Source organism: Amblyomma mixtum, chromosome 4 (assembly GCF_055824585.1).
Source record: "Amblyomma mixtum isolate Tamu chromosome 4, ASM5582458v1, whole genome shotgun sequence".
In the NCBI taxonomy this organism is placed as follows: domain Eukaryota; kingdom Metazoa; phylum Arthropoda; class Arachnida; order Ixodida; family Ixodidae; genus Amblyomma; species Amblyomma mixtum.
Window position 1 is genome coordinate 160,086,218 of NC_143015.1, and position 19,162 is coordinate 160,105,379.

The window sequence follows — 19,162 nt, forward strand, 5'->3', positions numbered from 1 at the left end:
CGGCGTTGCCGTCAGCGTGACCGAAAAGTTAGGACTCGTCAATTACATGAGGCTCCCATAGATGGCGCTAGTCACACCAGCGGCGCATCGGAAACCTCTGACCCTCGGGCCCTCGGGTTGCGAGTCAGACGGCGCTTGGGTCAGGCACTCTGGTGCATCTTGTAGACAATAGGTACTACGCAACGCGGGAGATTCCGCTTCACTTCAAAGCATTGGGAGTGTTAACAGTTCAGGAGTACGCAGAACATTTGCGTTACCTACATATGCTGCAGCAAATAACTTTTTGTAATATTGAAAGGGCGGAGCGTCACGAGTGCGCGACTGTCGTGCGTGCACTCTCGTCTCAAAAACCACATCTCGCGCCCTCGTTCCTTATTGTTCGCCCTAAGACCTTTTTCTGTGGAGGTTATGCTTGGGTTTCTTTCAAGCTGTTCGTAAATTACTAGTGTTCTAATTCTGAATTCCGTGCCGCAGGCGGTGGAGGTCCTCCTGCGCAACCCCAGGTGTCGCCAGCTGCTGTACGAGAGCAGGCAGGACACGCTGGACAACGAGCGCACCACGTGTCTCCATCTAGCGGCCAGGAACGGACACACGAACGTGCTCAGGTACATGTGTGGGATTGATTGATGTGTGTGTGTGGGAGGGTGAGGGAGGAGATGGGTGTCGCGATACAAAGAATCGTACATAGTTGGCACCAAATACGAAACCATTCCTTTCCCTTTGTTCGTGTTCGTGGTTCGTTTTTCTAGCCATTTTAGACGGCTGTGCTCGTAGGCTCTCTTCTGGAACGTTCCATACGAGTCGCTTGTACGGAATTAACGGGAATATGGAGTCCGTATGTTGTGGAAAAGTAGACGGACATCCATACATTTTTTGTATGGAGTCCATAACCCGTCTACGAACGCTTCCATTTAACTGCTATAAAATGTACATGACGTCATATGGAGTCCTTAAATTTCCATACAGCTTTCCATATTGTGCATACCGGCTCCATACACTTCATACTGGCTCTGTTACTCCATATGGAAATACATGGAATTATGGGACTCGAATTATGGGTTATGAGAATTGGGTTATGGGAAGAGACAGATAGTTCTTCCTCCAGGATTAACTGCAGCCAGCACTAATAACTTAAAGGGGTAGAGACACCAAATTTTTGTGTTGTACCTCTGGGTTGTAAATAATGCGTAGCGATTCAGTGAGCATGGAACACCCATCTTAGAAGCATGAACTCGCATTATATAATTAATAATCGTATTATTTGTACCCAGCAGTTTCGGTTTCGGTTCGTAATGTCCAGGTTTTGCCAGGCTCTTGCATGACGTCAAAAACCAGACAATGCGTTGTCACGTGGGTCCGGAAAGCCGTGACGTCGTGTAGGCATGTCGTCTGCTTGACGCGCACGTGGTGCGCGTAAACACGGAGAGCCGGGCGGAGGGCAAGTCGTAATGCCGAATAGCTCCGAGTCGGAAAGAAGAGTTTTATTTCGGCGAAGACACCGATTATGAGGAATCGCGGGATGACGCAGACGAGGAAGGAGACGCCGCGATTCGAACCCCGACAACCACTTCATTTTTGATCCGCTGGCCAGCGATTCCGAAGAGGAGGCAGGCGTCAGGCCCGACGTAGCTCAGATTGTGCCAGCGAACGCCGAGCGTGTAGGCAACGTCAAATGGTAAAGACGCGTTCACACTAGGCCGACGATCGGCCGATTTCAGTCTGGCGATGGTCGGCGGCAGCGATTTTCGTGCCGTCGACGCGTCTGTCACACTGCGCAGACGCCGACCGAGCGCCGGTCGTCGCCCGACGAGCGCATCGCCGTCGGCCGACCCGTGTGTCACACTCTGCCGACAACAGCGCCGACCTCACGCCGACGTTGTCCTATCCCGACAGCTCGACGCTGCTGCTTCGTGCGCGCTGCTCGTCTGCTAGCTCCGTTGATGAAGGCGTCGTGGAAATCGAACTTATCTTCTATTATGGGACGAGTTCGCACTAAAGCGATGTGAAGAGTAGGCCTTTTATTATAGCACAGTCGACTTGCAAAGCGGCGTCAACTGCTGCTTCGAAGCGAAATCACCTAGGCCTAGCGACGACTAGGGCAGCCTGGGACCAGCGCGCAGTTCAGGCGCGTTCACACTAGGCCGACGGGACCCCGATGCCGACGGTCGCGTCGGCCAACCTGGTCGTTCCCCGACTAGCCAGTCACACTGCACCGACGACGACGACGACGCCTCCAACGACCAAGCGTCGACCTAGTGTGACAACGTCGCCGACCAAAGATGCCGACGAGACCCGTCGGCCGACGCGTCTTGGGCAGATCGGTGGCCGAGCGAAAACATTCGCCGACCAAAAGCGAGTACCGAGTTCAGAGCGCAAAATGCAATCATTATGTAGACAAATAATGCACGCGCAGCGACATTCAAACCATATGGCCACTTGGCCGACGCGCCGCACCGATCGTCGCTTGCGAACTGCCCACAATCGGTGTCGCACTTCGCCGCCGTGCAGCAGTGCCTGGGCGCTGCTTGGGATGGTGTACAAATGTCACAAGAAAAGACAAGATCGCCTTGTTATCAGAAAGACTGCTCGAGCAGCGATAAGGCATGCCTGCTTATGTTTCGAGCTTTCGGCAACGGCACCGCTCGCGGGCGCTCCGGGCGGCGAGCTCTGCTGCTGCCTGGCTGCCGTGGTCGTCGGTAGGCCTATATAGCCTCTTTCGCATTGGAGCCGCAGCGGCCGGCGCTTCGGAAGTCGCCTTAGCTATAATAAAAGGCCTACTCTACACATCGATTTACTGTCAACAGCATCATCTCACAATAAAATAATAGTATGGTAAATCTCCGCGACGCCTTCAGCAGCGAAGCGAGCGGGCGCCAGGCGAGAAGTTTGCTCGTATTACAGTCGATACCTTTGCCAGCAGCTCAGTATTGGTCAGCGATCCTCAAAAATGACACATTTTTCACATTTCTTATACTAGGGTTTATTATTTACGTCAAGAACACACTTTAGCTCGTTGTTATGACGCCGACAGACGGGATCCAGGCTGGCCGGCCGGCATGCTCGGCGTACTTCACGTTCGCACAAGAAAATACATAACATCCATGATACCAGAGAATGCTTCCTAGATTAGAGCACCGGCAATATTCCTCTGCAAAAGTGGATCTTTCGGCAACGCCGGGCGTAAAGCACCGTCGCACTCGCGAGCGTGCAGAAAAAAAAAAGACTCGTGAGCACTCGTAACCAAGGTTGCTAGGCCGCGAAACCGCAAAACTTGGTCCCGCACGTCAGAAAACTGTGCAATGACGTAGAAAATACTTGCTTGTGTTTTCTTCTCTGTTCCTACGTCACATTGATGCACTAGCGATGGCTCAGACTTCAAGAGTGAGCATTTTCACAAACTTTAAAATGAAATTAAAATATGTTCTAGACATCTCTTAAATTTAATACTTCGCTCTTATGGTCCTCACATACAAAGGAAACGTATGGCAGTCTTTTGTACAACCTTGGAATTTGATGTCTCTACCCCTTTAAGCTATAGACTACCGATGTCGTCATGTGATAGTTTACCGTGGCTGGCCGCGTCTTAACTTCCGCCCACTTCTTCCTCTGCGCCTTTGTCGAACCGCAGGTGCCTCCTGGCGGCCGGCGCCGACATCAACCGGTCCACCCTGCGCGGAACGGCTCTTCACGAGGCAGCCATGCACGGAAAGCTGGAGGCCGTACGCCTGCTCCTCCAGGTGCGTACAATGGACAAGGCATCCTCTCCTTTCGCCTGTGGAACAAAAAATGAAAATTGGTTTTGAGGAAAGGAAATGACGCAGTATCTGCATATCTCATATATCTCGGTGGACACCTGAACCGCGCTGTAAGAGAAGGGAGGAAGGTGGGAGTGAAATAAGAAACAGAGAAAGAGCTCCGGCTCAGTAGACGAGCGCCTTAACCACTACCGCGGCAGGTAACACCGTTTCGAGTAATCGCGTTTTCTAACGCCAACACTTTGTGGGCGGCGCGTTTGATTTTCTTGTCGATGAGCCCTCTAACGATTTCTCATTGATAATCGGAATACGTTGTCTCCTCCGTGTCCCCTTAATGAAGTCATATGACAGCGGTGTTAACACAGTGTGACTCGCGCGACTGCAGCGGAGGAGCCACCGCTCGCTCAGCCGATGATCCCACTCGTCCCGCGAGTCGTGACACACACCCGAGACACCTGTCGCGTCCTCCAGGGAGACAAGGGCGCCCGGTCCTTCCCTGGCTTCACCCTCCAGCGTGGGCGAGACGTCACCGGGCGCACCCGCCATTTCTAGCCATTTCCTCCCAGTGCGCCGCCTGGCGTGAAGCCGCGGCGACTGTTGTTACGGGGCGTCGTGCTTCCACTGGCCCGATCTCTTACTCCCGAAAGTACCGCCCTCTTGCTACGCCTACGTCGATCACCCGTAGTAGTTGAAAGTGGTTCAGGAAAGTCGTGGCTTCATGACGATGCACCCGTTCTCTCCGTGCTGTCATCGACGGAGGGTGTCATTAAAAGGCCATCACGGCCGGTTCTACGTGCTTCTGGCGAAGGCCATGTGGGCGGCCCTCCGGCTCTGTCGCGTCGTATAGTCTCGCTTTTTCTCGGAAATACCCGTTCCTGGAGACACGCTCATCTGCCGTTGTCCTATTGTCACCGGGCATATCGTCTCGCCCGTCTTATATCCCTGTCACACGCCCAGTTTAGATGGTCATCGAGCCGAGGGCCTTCGAGCATCGAACTCGAGGGAGTTGCGGTGCTGCTACACGGCAATGGCCATTGAAATGGTGGGAGATGTATACCATGACATCCCTTTTCCAAGGACCTTGGCACGTAAAACAATGTATTCTAAGGCTTGTAAGCCGGATTTTCGGTGCAGATAATTTTTCGTCCCACTTTACACCTCATCTGGATAGGAGGACAGGTCCAGGATAACCTGAACAACGTGTCGCGCATGTTCGTTCCGGCGGACATAAACCAAGAAATTTTTCCAGGCGTGACGATCGCTTCTTCATCATCAGCCTGACTACGCCCACTGCAAGACAAAGGCGCCTCTCCCACATCTCTCCAATTAACCCTATCCTCCGCCAATTGCGGCCACCGTGTCCCCGCAAGCTTCTTAATCTCATCATCCCACCTAACTTTATGCCGTCCCGCAGGGTTTAGACTGCGAATAAGACAACACTGCTAACTGTACGTGCGCCGGGAACTCGATCGAACCGAAGACCGCATGCTCAGTAAGGCCGAGTGTGCACGTGAGCATATCGACTCCGAAACGGGCCAATGAGATGCCCAATCAGGAGTCACCTATGAAATGACAAAATGGGCCTACCACTACACACCTCTCGGCCGCTAATGCCAATCAGCTTACACTGATTTATGTGCTAGGCTGGTATTGTTGTTGTTATTGTTGTCGTTAAGGAGATAATGGTTGGTTGGTGGTTGATGCGGGTTTAATGTCCCAAAGCGACTCTGGCTGTGAAAGGCGCCGTAGTGAAGGGCTCCGGAATAGTGTCGACTACCTGCTGTTCCTTAACGTGCACCGACATCGCACAGTATACATGGCCCTCTAGAATTTCGCCTTCATCGAAATTCGGCCGCCGCAGCCAGGACCGAACCCGAGTCTTTCGGGCCAGCAGCCGAGTGCCTTACCAATGAGCCACCGTGGCGGGGCAGAAGTTAATGGTGCGTACCCAGTGCGGGGCATTGGCCAAGACACAGGCGTCGACTGAGAGGTGCTTAACGCGTTAAAAAATAATAACAAAATGAAGTAAAAAATGCAGATTTCTATTTATTTATTTATTTACAATACCCCTAAGGGCCCTCGTGCGAGGGTATTACATAGGGGGGGGGGGGGGGGGGGGCGATACAATCATAAAAATATGGCACAGGAATTTGAACAAAATACACGTAATATTGAATTAAAACTAGTAATGTACACAAATAATAACAACAAACAACGCAGAATAAAATACTCAGTAAATGCACATAATACAACAAAAATACCAAATCTGTTAGTCCATGGTTTGCTTTAACGAATGCTGAAACGATTGTGGGTTAACCTCAATAGCTATGTGTGATGGCAAGTTATTCCAATCTATTATAGTGCGAGGAATGAATGATTTCGCGTAGAGCAATGAATGGCATGTGATGCGTTTTATTTTGTTAACGTGGTCACGGCGAGGAAAGACTGCAGGGTGTGGCATGATTTAAATTTAGAAAAATCAAACACTGGTGAGATGGGTGTCTGAAAATGAGAACGGGGCTAACCGTTCTGCGTTTAGGAAGCTTTGGTTACTGATTAATTTTGAACATGAGTATCTAGAAGATGGAATTGAGAAAGATTTTAGGTCTGCAGCCAGCCGTTTCGTGTCTAAATGGAAAGTTTGAATGGCGGAGAGCACATTCCTGTTGATGTGCCCAAGGGCGGAAGCGCCAAGGGACAGAACAATCCCAGCTGACAGACTTAGACCGAGCTGTCGTAAAGGGTGCTCTATCTAGCAGGCGCCCCCGTAAAGAGCAGAAGCGGCAAGTTTAGATATAGTATTTTTTCTTCCTCAATTGACACCGGTCGTTGTTTCAGTTTCAGTTCTGAAGAACGCTTAGTCTTTTGATAAATCTTGGTCAAAGTTAGCTGGGACACCCTGTATAGCGTTCATTCATTACGAGAAAGCATTAGACTCAGTAGAAACCTCAGCAGTCATCCATGAATGGCAGCACAACTCGGCGCGCAGCGCATAGCAGGCGTAGTCCAGGCGTTCCTGGAATTAACTAGCGCGAAGTTTTTTTTTATGATTATTTTATTATGATACCTGGCTTCTCGAGATCCGTGGCACGTGACCCAGTTTCGGGGCGCCTCCGCCAGATGGCGCGTAGGGCGGTGCGCAGCAGCTTGCAGACGGCCGACAGGGGCGTTGTCGTCTGCTCGCCACTCGTTAGCCATCTTTGCGCCCACCGCAGCAAGCCTCTCCAGAGCTGCAGCGTACGGTCTCCTGCACGCTACAGCGCTGCACTGCCGCGCCGTCTGTGCACGGCCAGATTAATTTTCGCTCATTTGGGTCGGGTCAGAGGACGCGCCAAACGGAGGCGAAGAAGAGGCCCATGATTAAGCACCTGCACGTCCCCGATGCCGAGTTGACTCACGGGTTGGTTATGCGGCCTGCTATGCTTGCAACGCGGTCTTTTTGACGAGGAGGAAATCCCCACTTGACCTAACCATGGCAGCTGTGATGCAATGCGTTATTCTTGAGACAGCAGGCGCGCCGGCCAGGTCCAGACGGTTCTTTCTTTGTATAAGCCCTTTCTAACATATGTTTTTTTCGGTGCGTGCTGACCTTGGGGGGTCTCATTTGATGTGGGCTTCTCTCGCACCGGCCCTTAGGACACGCCATTCTCCCTCCAGTTGGCGCTTTCGTGTAACGGGAAAGGGTTTCTTTCGTTGTCATTGCTATGATCACACAGAAAATGTCTCGTATCCACTGCGGGGTATCGGCGATGTCTGGCGATGTCTTGGTGCTCGAAAACGTTTTGCGATTATCTTATTGAAAGCAGATGGCTGACCTAATAAAGTAAACGATTAGGTAATTTCTCTGATATATATGAGAAATTGAATGAGGTTAGAAGCCTTTACGTGCGGGAAGTAGGTTTGAGTTGGTATGCATTTACAAATGCATATTTGTAAATCAAGGCGGCGTAGGTATAATAGGATAGTCTATCCATGTTTTCCAGGCGATCGTGGAAGGTGAGGAAAACGCTACAGACGAAGGAAGAAAATTGTTTGGATACAATACGGGGCACGACAGAAACATTCCTGGGGCTTCCTTGTGTAGTCCTCGAGAATGTGCCTTTATCGTTAGAAAATAGGTCCGGTTCGGCGGTCAGAGTAAGACGAGGTCTCGCCTCGCTGTTTTTAACGTGGTGGCATCAGAGCTGACGTCACACTAAAACCTCGCCGATGTCCGAGACGAAAATCCCGGGTTGCAGCTGAGAGATCGTTACCTTGTGACGTCATCGTTGCGTGCCCACCGTCTCAGATGGCAACCGGTCCACCTGATTGCGGGCAACCTGCCCAGGCTGGTATATAGGTGTGGATTAAATGGATTATTGGTCGAGAGAGGTCACGTGTCCTTGAGATGTAATTGAAAACGTGCCCACGGGGACAGGTGGAAACCGGCCCACTGGATTTAGAGGTCACGTGACGTTGTGGCCTCATCCGCCGATTCAGCTGTGTGATGTGAGTGGGCCGATTGAGTGCTGACGAGTGTTTGAGGAGCAACCCCGAAGCGTATAGAGAATTACACATAAACACTAGAGTGACGACAATGGGGGATCTCTAATATGCTATCACATTCCAGTCTTATGTGGCGTTAATTTACGCCAAAGTTTGTTTTTACGCGTTAGCGTATGCAGCTCGTTCGGTCGAAAAGCCGTCGGCGTAGTAGTAGTAGTCGGCACCGCGTGTCGGAAATCATTGGAGGCTGGTTGGTTGGTTGGTTTATGGGGTTTAACGTCCCAAAGCGACTAAGGCTATGAGAGACGCCGTAGTGGAGGGCTCCGGAAATTTCGACCACCTGGGGTTCTTTAACGTGCATTGACATCGCACAGCACACGGGCCTCGAATTTCTCCTCCAAAGAAATTCAACCGCCGCGGCCAGGATCGAACCCGCGACAGCAGCCGAGCACCATAGCCACTGAGCCACCGCGGCGGCTCATTGGAGGCCGCGTAAAAATTGCCGCAGAATGTTCCGGATGGTGTCATATGATTCAGCGTTTCGTGCAGCATCAACTTACTAGTTAAGTTAGAGCCTAGCTTGCGGCAGGGATTCGAACCGGCGACCCATAATTGGGGGCTGCGTAAAAACAAAATCGTATCATTGGCGGTTCGTGTGTACACCAAAATAATTAGTGAGTCTGTTACTGCGTCATTTCCTTTCCTCCAGCGGAGGAAACGGGCAAGGACAAGGCGTCGCGCCGAACGTGCGATGGCGTTCCGTGGACTCCCTGGCAGCGCTGGAAGACGCTGTCGCGTTCCACTCCTAACGGCGTCCTCCACATTTTTTTCTCCTCTGGCTACCGCATTGTTACGCGCGAGTGTACGAGATCGCAGACGCTGCGCGCCTTGCGCAAGCGGGGTGATTGACGGTCTCCGTTTTCGAAACCCCGGTCGAGTGGAGGAGGAAATTAATCCACCCCCATGGGGGCGTGTCTTATCTCGCCGCGCTGCTGGTCGGCAATGTGCATGCTTGCGCAGTGAAGGGGATGTTGCGAACTCGAGAAAATGATCGCCTGCGAAACTCTTGCAATGCTGTCTTGCGCACACGCTTCCAGACTGCGGGCTCAGCTTCGTGTCTGAAACAGGGTCGTCGTTCTCTCATTTTTTTTTTTGTTCATTGCTCGTCTGGCCTGGGAGTCTTCGGGAACACCCTGAATGCCCGCATGCGGCTCACTGCGTTGAGCGGTGACGTCGTTTTGTAGCGCGTTTACGCTGAAGACCGTTTCTGTTGCCCCCTCGTTCGCACTCTTACACCAGAAATTATTGGGCCGTTGAATGGCGCATTACTAATGCGAAGACATTTCTAGGCTATGTCGGCGGGGTCGTGTCACCGTAACGTGTCCTCAAAACGTGTCCGCAGCAGTTGTGACGTTCTCAGAAGGGGTGGCATCGAATGAATGGTTGTGACGGATAGAGGACAATGTGAGGATGCTGCACAAAAAAATTACATCGATAGGATGATTAGGTAATTTTAGAGCCAATAGTCAGAGTCAAAATGTTGAAATTGAATGTCGAAATAGCGCGGACGGCAAGCGATAGCAGGGAATTGTAGAAAATCAGCGAAAAAAAAAATATAAGTTCGAAATCGATTGAAATGTGTTCGGTGAATGAAATCCGAAGTAACCGATTAGAAACACTTCATTGATTTGGAGCAATTAGTTTAATTAGAAGCAGAAGCAATGGAGGGTTGAATATTTTGGACGGGTATGTAGTGAGTGGACGGAAAAGCAAGTAAGGCATCGAATTTGAACAACGAAATGGGTAATCAATCATCGACCGGTAAGGTTAAAAAATCGAGATCTAATTAATCAATTGATTGATAATTAATCATTTGATCGGTAAATAATCAATTGATGGATATTTAATCAAATTATAGATTATTAATCGGTTCGTCTATAATTAATCAATAAAGAGAGACAAAGAGAGGTGACGAGTGCTGAGGAGGCGTCAGTGCATTCGCATTCTCAAAATACGGGTCGCCGCAATGATCTCCAATTTTTTTTATTACAGTTTACGACGCCGGTATCCTAATGTCATAAAGGCTCAATGACCAACCTGAAGGTTCGTTCTAGGATAGGATGTCTGCGGTATTCCGCTGTCACGTGTGGGATACTTGCGTGAGCCGATCGGCTTTCTTCGAAGTGCGAAACGCAGTGCAGACCTTACGAAATTGGAGAACTTCTTGTTCCTTAAAGACTTGACAAAAGAAAAAAGAATAAACGAAGATGCTTGTATACACCAAAATGGCAGGCTGCCGAGATCGCCCACGTAATGGGTCACCGGAGAGCAAGACAGGATGTGGGCGACGTTGTGAGGTTAAGTTGAGCTATTTCGGCATTAGATTTGCTGCTGCGTGTCAGTGTTATCGAAGGCCTTTACTGGTTGTGATGAATATTTTGCCCTTTTTTTAAAACTGTTAAGATAGAGAGAATAGTCTTTGGGGTTCGTATAGAACATAATGGAATCCATTTTGTTTTATACAGACTAACAGGGCGTATTCCAAGAAAAGGAGTTTAGCGGGGCAGGGTTAACACAGGTGGAGAGGTTCTGTTCTGATCCCACTACAGACACCTTTTTCGTGTGACAGAACCCACGATACGAGGCTCTGTCGCACTACACAAAACACGCAAGAACGCTTGTTGCACGACAGAACTATGTGTTGTCCGACAGAAATACGACAGAAAATTCTCTCGTGTGTTTTGATTGGGATTGCAGAGTGGCATCGATGTGAACAAGCCCAACTCGTCGGAGCAGACGGCGCTGGACCTGGTGCGCTCCTTCTCCAGCTGCCAGGCCGCCAGGGACCTCAAGGTGCTGCTCAGAGGTGCGTGTACTATATACGCTATATGGCCCTGTATGCTCCATACTCGTCCAAAGGGCTGAATTTTGTAACCGTTCTCTCTGCGTATTCTGTAACTCGCGTCGCAGAAACGGATGTCGAGTGACCTGTTTCTAGAGCTCATTGTGCCTCTTCCTCCTTTCCTGCCCTCTCCTCCTCTGTGAAGAGATGCTGCAGGCGTTGCCGGCGCGAGCCATTCGGGACCACTACGACCCCAACGACGGGGAGTGCCTTATCCTGCGCGAGGGGGACATGGTCACGGTCAGTCGCCTTCCTCCCGGACACGTTCCATCTGTATAGCCACTGCCGTGGAGACTTCCCTGTGAAGCACGAACCTCCTCACTTTATTCGTTTACGCGCATTCATGGACCAATCAGCGCGTCCAACTACGATGTGACCCTTGCTCACGCACGGCATAGGGGTTCTGTACAGGAGTGTGCGCATGGGGAGCATGTGATACTTACGTTAAGAACGACACAAAAGCCATACCAAAACTTCATTCCTTTGACGGTATGGCTTTTGACGCCGCGGCGTCAAAACGCCACGCCACGCCACGCCGCGGCGTGGTGCTCAGTGGTGATCCTAGTGGTGATCCACAGCTTTGGTGATCCCAATTAGTGGTGATCCGCACATACGAAGCAACATTGTCAGCTTCAAACTGGCCACTGTGGCCCGTATCGTTTTCCTTTCTTTTCTTTTCTTCTTTCGAGCCTGTTCATGACTTGTGCCGCGCTCACATTTTTGCCGCTCTCTTTTTCTCCCCCCCCCCTCCCCCTTTCCCCACCTACTTGCACCACCTCTGCCCCTTGCACTGCACCGGTGCAGGTTCTGGAGCAGTGCGAGAGCGGCCGCTGGAAAGGCATCGTGTTCGGACCGGGCCACAGCTCGCGCGCCGGCTACTTCCCCGCCACCGCCGTGCAGCTCATGCACCGGCAGGGTGAGTGCCCTCTTTCCTCGTCGGTGTTAACGACGACATCAGTCTGTTCCAGGTCACGTGAGACGGATGACCCCCAGGTGGCGCTCGGTATAGTTTCGTATTCGAAGCCTGCTTCACTTGGCTTGTCTTCCGATTATTTGGGGCTGTCTTGTTACGGCCTCGCGAGAATCAGTCCCGCGCGCCGATCGATTGACCCATCGACCGACGAGTAAGATCGCTGAGTGGTTGGCCTAACGCTCAGTCAATCATTCAATCAGCCAGCCGTCTGCTTGTTCGCGTCCTTTCATCGATCGACTCAGCAGTCCGCGCGTCAGTTCAGCGGTTGATTTATGTCGGTATTTGCCAGCCCATTGGTTTGTCACTTCACCATTTGATTGATTGATTGATCAGTCGGCTAACCATTTGATTGATTTATCAGTCGCATCATTTTATTTGCTCATTTTTTCTCGTGTCGATCTGATGCTGAATGTCGATCTGATTCCAGGCGGTGGCGTCCACCGAATTCCACGAAGTTGTGGTGAACCCCCTTGTGTCTCCTACACTGTATACAAAAAGGAGTAGAAAGAGATTAAGCTGAGCTCTAGTGCACTCCGCTGTATAAGATGACAGCTTACCCCCTTTATTAGAGAGTATGCTTAATGACAACTTACTCCCTTTTCACTCCCATATACGCGATTCATGTTTAGAGTGACATCTCAGGGAGCTGGCAGGTGCAAGGGGATTAAGCACGGATTAATCGGATTAACCACAATGTCCTGACAGTCAGTTGACACTACTGGCTTTGATACCATGCCAGTGCCCTGCACTTTTGAACAGAAGCGAGGAAGAGAAAAAAAATGGCAGTGGCTTAGCTCTGCTATACCAGGATATGCGTAGCGTGAGCAGTGACGTCACGTGGCTCTGCGCCGGCTGCGCGCAGTGACGTCACTCGCGCATGCGCAGTGTGGTCGACGGAGGGAGCACGCGAAACTGCGAGACTGTGGCCAATGTAGCTCACGCTACAAAAAAAAAAAAGGGAACGCTTTCTAAAAAACCACATTTTGATATCTTTCTCTGATACGGTTTTCTGAGTTTGCGAAACCTGAACGGATGGCAAATCCGCCATATTTGGGCGCAGTGCGTTACTGCTTTCCTCGAAGTAAAGTATTGCCGGCGCACCGGTTAAGGGAGCAGTGGAGAGAGCAAAGCAGTGCAGAGCGTCACAGGTGCTGCGTACAGACACCGCTCGCGTACGTCCATTCCAGGATGAGAAAATGCGCACCTGCTTGCAGAGAGAAGGCGTCCCATTTGCGTGGACGTTAGCGCGCAGCGTATACGTCAGCGTTGCGTTAGCAACGCCAATCTTTGCGTGGCTATCCATTACGGCTATCAAGTGCTCCGGGAAGTGGTGATTCCTTTCTGCTGCGGTGAACAACGCAAACAAGCCGCGCTTTCCTTAACAGCGCTGGTTAGATGCTGACGCGAGGACGGAGTCCAGTGTAGCAATCTCTTCTCGGAGTATACGCCGCTCATGGGCTGAGAGTGATTGTTGGCGCTCCTCCCAAAGCTCACCGTGTAAGCGTTTTCCTTATGGCCGCGTTATCAGATGGGAAACTGAGGAGCTGGATTAATTTCGCGGCTGCATCTCGTGATTGCTATGCAAGAAAAAGAAAAAAAAGGAAAGGAAACGAGAAAACGAAATGGCCCATTTTCTTTCTTTTTTTGCAGTACATATGGGATTCGAACGAGTTACTGTGGCGGATAAATGGAGAGAAACTTCGGTGTAATTGCAGAACCACTCATTAATTATGCAGTCTCTCGAACGTCATCGCTTGTAAACAGCGACGGCATGCATGCTTGGATTTCAGTAATATTCGCTCAGTTTTCAGGGGAACTAATTGATCGCGTACTTCGGATGGGCAGTTCCGGAAGGGCCGTGTACAAATAGGGGCGTATTTATGGATGCATTTTGGAGGGGGCTGTTAAGAACGGGCCACAAAATCCCCCGCTGGAACCAGTGTTGGAGATGGGGCTTCTATCCCACCGCTGGAACCAGAGTTGAAGACGGAGGGGTCCTGGAGATGACTAACTCGTTTAGCCTCACAGGTACCGGCTCCGAATGACGATGTCGGACTGCGTTATCGAGGAAACTGTACAGAAGGGTTTATTCTACATATTTACAGAAGAGAATCGAATCGAATGCAATGCTCCGATCACACAACAACATCCCGTTAAATACGGTTCGCGTTCCCTAGATCCCTGACTGGGGAACTTGGTTCGAATAACGTTGTCCAATCGGATGGGCCATTGATGACGCTGGCGGTACCACCCACGGCACGGGGCGGTGCTGAAGCTCTCTCGCTCTCTCACAGCTCGGGGGATGAGAAGGGCAAGACAGTCATCAAACACAGATGCGTCACCTTGACCACTGCCGCAAGTGTTCTGTGCGTTGCCTCCGTGGGAAAGCAGAATCCCGCAGACTCCTCGCAGGTGGTTGAACCTTCTCGAACTCCCCCGCCGGATGGCCGAAGCACGAGACCCCTTCGACACAGCGTCTTTCAATTAGCAGCCTCGCTCAGCGTGACCTTGCGTAGCATCATCCCGTTCGGTGAGCCGAAGGCCGACTCGGCCAACGTATACCGCTGTCCGCCGTGCTTCATGTGCATCTCTGCTTCCAGCGTTGCTGCTGCTGTCCCAAGTTCTCGCCACATCGTTGCCTAACGACGACACTCGTTTGACAGTAATTTCTCCAAGGCCCGTGGTAGACAGCGTCCTTCGATCGGTTAGGTGATTTGGAGAGCAACAGCCCCGGCCGTCGTCGTCTATGCTTCTGCCGCCGGCGCCAGGCCTCGTCATATCCCTTGCTTTGCGATGAGACACACCCGGCTCTCAGGACCACGTTGTCCACTCTTAACAGCTCGTCCGCGGCCCGAAAAATCTCGAATGGCCAGCGTTCACGACCGCTGGGCAGGAAGAGATGAGGCCGGAGTCGGGTGGAAGGGCTGGTTTCCAGAAATGGCATCCAAGCTCGAACATTCAACAAAGAATGGCATCAGTGGACTGTTGCACGAGACAGGGCACTGACCCACAAGCAAGCGCTCGGAATTTGCCAAAGACCCACCAGGCTTCCCACAATGACAACAAAGGTTTACTAAAACTTGATTGAATTTTGGCGTAATTTTGATGCCAAGAAAGCGCGAAATATCCCCTTTGAAATCGCCAAAGACGGACTGCTTGGACCAAGGTTAAAAACAAAAACCCACACACAGTAGGTGGTCCTACCAAGTACTCCTGTCTACAACAATCGGCTGAATCCATCAGCATTTCCGTGCGATTTTTCCTTCCTGAAACGCACCGAGAAATTCTGTTTTTGGAGAGCAGGACTCCGTCTAAGCAAGCGACCATTTTTGGGGGGACAAAACTGTCATAAGCATGTTTGAGACGATGATCAGTCTCAAATATGAACTTTGCGCCGTTCAAGTAACTCTGGTAACCCGACAACATCTGTGCCGCCTAAAGCAAACGCGCGCTCTTGGTCTAAAGCGCTTAACGCTTTTCTACATGTCAGCCTGCGGCTGACGTACTGAACACGGTGCTCTTCGTGGCCGTCGCCAACTTGACTTAAAATAGCACCCAGTCCTCTATCATTGGCGTCACACTGAACTTCTTTAACAAAATAAGTGGCCCGAATCAAAGATCTGGACACGAGCGCTTCCCCCAGACGAGTTTTCTCTTCGGTCATTTCAGTGTATGTCAGTGAGGCTCCCTTTGGTAAGGTGTCAGACAATTAAGGGATCAAATCTCCGTCTACGCGACTCTAAGCGTAGTTCTACGCGAGCTGCACTCCTGTGAATGCCGTTATCTCTTGGTAGCATGTGAAATCGACACCTGTGATTTCTAACTCGGTGACACCATAGCCTTTCTAACTCAGTGACGCCATAGCCCTTGTCTAAGGTAAGGAAAAAAAAACAGTAACCTCCGATCAACTCGTTTTAACTCAAAAGTAGCCTTTCCCTGCCTGATTTCATAAACACACACAGAAAAAAAAGAGGAATAAAAAAAAAACGAAACAGCTACTTCGAGTCGCCACGCGGGGGGGAAAGCTGACTCCCCGCCGCCGAGTTGAAAGGATTAAGCAGGGAACACATGTCCGGCAACGCGTCCGGCGCGCCGCTCCGGTCGCCGCTTCCGAACTGCCGCACCACAGCAAGCAGGGACACACAAGGAGCGGTGAGCATCGCTGCGCCGCTCAACCCAAGCTCCGCCCACAACCGGCGTCGCACTTCGCCGCCGCGCAGCGGTGCCTGAGCGCTGCTTGGCTTGGTGTACAAATATTGCAAGAAAAGACGGCATCGCCTTGTTATCAGAAAGACTGCATGCTATACTCGAGCGGCGACAAAGCATGCCTGCTTATGTTGCGAGCTTTCGGCAACGGCACCGCTCGCGGGCGCTCCGGGCGACGAGCTGTGCTGCTGCCTGTCTGCCGTGGTCGTCGCTAGGCCTATAGCCTGCATCGCATCGAAGCGGCAGGGGCCGGCGCTTCGGAAGCCGCCTGCGCTATAATTGAAGGCCTATTCTTCACTCCGCTTTGTTGTCAACAGCATAATCTCACAATAAAATAATAGTGTGGCCAGTTTCCGTGGCGCCTTCAGCAGCGGCTAGCGCGAGCGCCAGTCGAGCCGGACCCCAGCGTCGGGCCAGCTAGCGGCAGCAGCTGCGAGGCGGTTCTCGCAACTAATTCGCTCGTACCACAGTTGTTACTTTTACCAGCAACTCGGTATTGGCCAGTGAACCAGAAACATGATATAATTTTCTCATTTCCCTATCCCAGGGTTTATTATTTACGTCAAGAACACTCATTAGCTCGTTTTTGTGACGCCGGCAGACGGGATCCAGGCTGGCCGGCCGGCAGGCTCGGCTTACTTCACGTTCGCACAAGAAAATACAGAACAGCCATGCTACTAGAAAGGATGCTTCCTAGATCCGAGCAACGACAGCATGCCTGCGCTAGAGTGGAGCTTTCGGCTACGACATCGCCTACGGCAACGCCGGGCGACGAACTGCGCGCTAGTCCCCGACTGCCCTAGTCGTCGCTAGGCCTAGTGGTTTCGTATCGACGCCGCAGCGCAGCCGAGGGCTCTACGGGACTGGCCAGCGCTCAAAAAAAGGTGCTACACTCGGCACCCCTTGTTCGTTCTCCCAAATCCGGGACTGTTTGAACGAAGACATGGTGTTCGGTGAAAACAGCGCTGTCAAACTAACCCTACAATTCAGCAGCCGACACACCGCTCACCGCTGTACCTCTGTCGCGCTCACCTGTGACGTCGCGAACTCGACGTCATGGTGACGTTGGCGCTCTGCGCGCTCGCATTGGCTGCCACTGCCCGCCGGAGCGGCGTGCCGGACATTCGCCGGACGCGGTGCACCGGACATATCTACGCGGTTTGACGCGTCCGGCGATCGCCGGCTGGCCGGAGCGGAGCCGCCGGACGCGGCTAGCCGGACCGGATTCGGAGCGCCCGCCTGACATGTGTCCCCGCCTTTAGTCTTTCAGACGCGCCCGCCGCGGTCGCGCTTTGACTGATTGTACTGCGGTCAACTCGTGACAAAAGGCTGCAGAAAAAAAAGATCCCCGACTCTCACTGTCGTTTCCGCGCCCCCTCGAGGCTCTCCGAAAACCTTGGTCGTGCCTACAATGTCGATAACCGACTCTGGCTCTGGACAACGAGCAGTGACCAGCGCGAGAAGGTGCCTCTTTCTCTCGCCCCACGCAGGAAGCTCGGCTACCCATTCGCGATGCGCGCTTCCTAGAATGCGGTGCCAAATGTGAAGGACGATTCCTTTTCAAGTGCGCCCGCCGAACACGCCTGCATGTGTCGTCTCGGTTTTTCGACGCCTGCGTTCGCATACGCCGAGTACCGCGCAACCTTGCGCTTTCTGATCTCTTGGGCCGCTTTGCTTTTTTTCTAACTGGCTTTTTGTCTCGTGTAGGCTTTCTTACAGGCCGATGCCCCTTGAAGCACTTCGCGCCTGTTCTGGTCGGAAAACGTGCTCTTCCCTTTTCATTACTGCAGCCAGCCTTCGAACGAGCTGCTCGTGTCGCTAGATCGTTAACTACAGCTGCAAGTTTACGAGGCGCAACGCGGGAAGGCTTCGCCTTTCCTTCCACCGCATTTCTTTTTTTCGCACCTGTCCGCGCAACCGAATTTAGGGCTTTGAATTTGATTCGTTTTTTTTTGGTTCTTGCCCTTGTTCTTTTTCTGCGCCTAGACTGTGTCGCGTGCGTCTCCTGATGACAACTAGCTATCTCTAGTTTTTCCGTCGCACCTCGGAAATTTTCATGAAATTCCAAACTGGCCTCTGTGCCTTCGCAGCAGAGTGCCAGCTCCACGCAGCTGACAGACGGACATGAAACTGCCCCTGAGATCCCTGGCTCATTCCTTAGGGAGTTGTCCTCTACCGCGTGCCTGTCGCTTTGCGCTCTATTCTCTGCATTGCAGTGCTCAGCCACAACTGAGCCCGCCTGGCTGTCGCTCTGCGCGCCATTGTCTACATTGCAGTGCTCAGCTACAACTGAGCCCGCCTGGCTGTCGCTCTGCGCGCCATTGTCTACATTGCAGTGCTCAGCTACAACTGAGCCCGCCTGGCTGTCGCTCTGCGCGCCATTCTCTGCACTGCAGTGCTCAGCTACAACTGAGCCCGCCTGGCTCTTATGGCTATCCTTTTCCTCGGCAGCCTCGCACTCTTCTTGTGCCAGTATTACCAAGGTAGCCTCTCCGGAGCCTTTGTCACTGAAGCCACTGTGACATCCCAACTCGCTCCTACCGCGGTTGTTACTCTCAAAAGGGGTTTCCGCTGTTTCAACTTCGAAACCTTTCTCGCTAGGAAAATCTCCCTTTTCGCGGTCCTGCCGGTTTGACGCCTGTATCAACTCTACTGAAAGTGTCGCGCTCGCAACAGTCCCGACAAAGTTGTCCGTTGCCACTCCTACCTCACTCGGAGGAGAATCCTCGCACTCGTGTCGTTGAGACGCTATCTCGGAATGCTCTTTCTTAGCATTACGTCCAACTACACTGGACACGGTCTCGGATTCTGCGGCTTCCCTTGGACCACCGCACCGGTTGA

At 51.9% G+C, this 19,162-nt stretch overlaps 1 protein-coding gene across 1 annotated transcript in view; it reads left to right on the forward strand.

The window, feature by feature from the left end:
• Window positions 1-19,162, forward strand: part of LOC149349002 (caskin-2-like) — a 281,321-nt gene that overhangs the window by 118,735 nt on the left and 143,424 nt on the right. Inside the window, exons 6-10 of the mRNA XM_089541106.1 lie at window positions 475-605; window positions 3,629-3,737; window positions 10,998-11,106; window positions 11,288-11,382; window positions 11,947-12,058. Of these exons, the coding sequence (XP_089397232.1) occupies window positions 475-605; window positions 3,629-3,737; window positions 10,998-11,106; window positions 11,288-11,382; window positions 11,947-12,058 (556 nt within the window). The remainder of the gene's footprint in view (window positions 1-474; window positions 606-3,628; window positions 3,738-10,997; window positions 11,107-11,287; window positions 11,383-11,946; window positions 12,059-19,162) is intronic.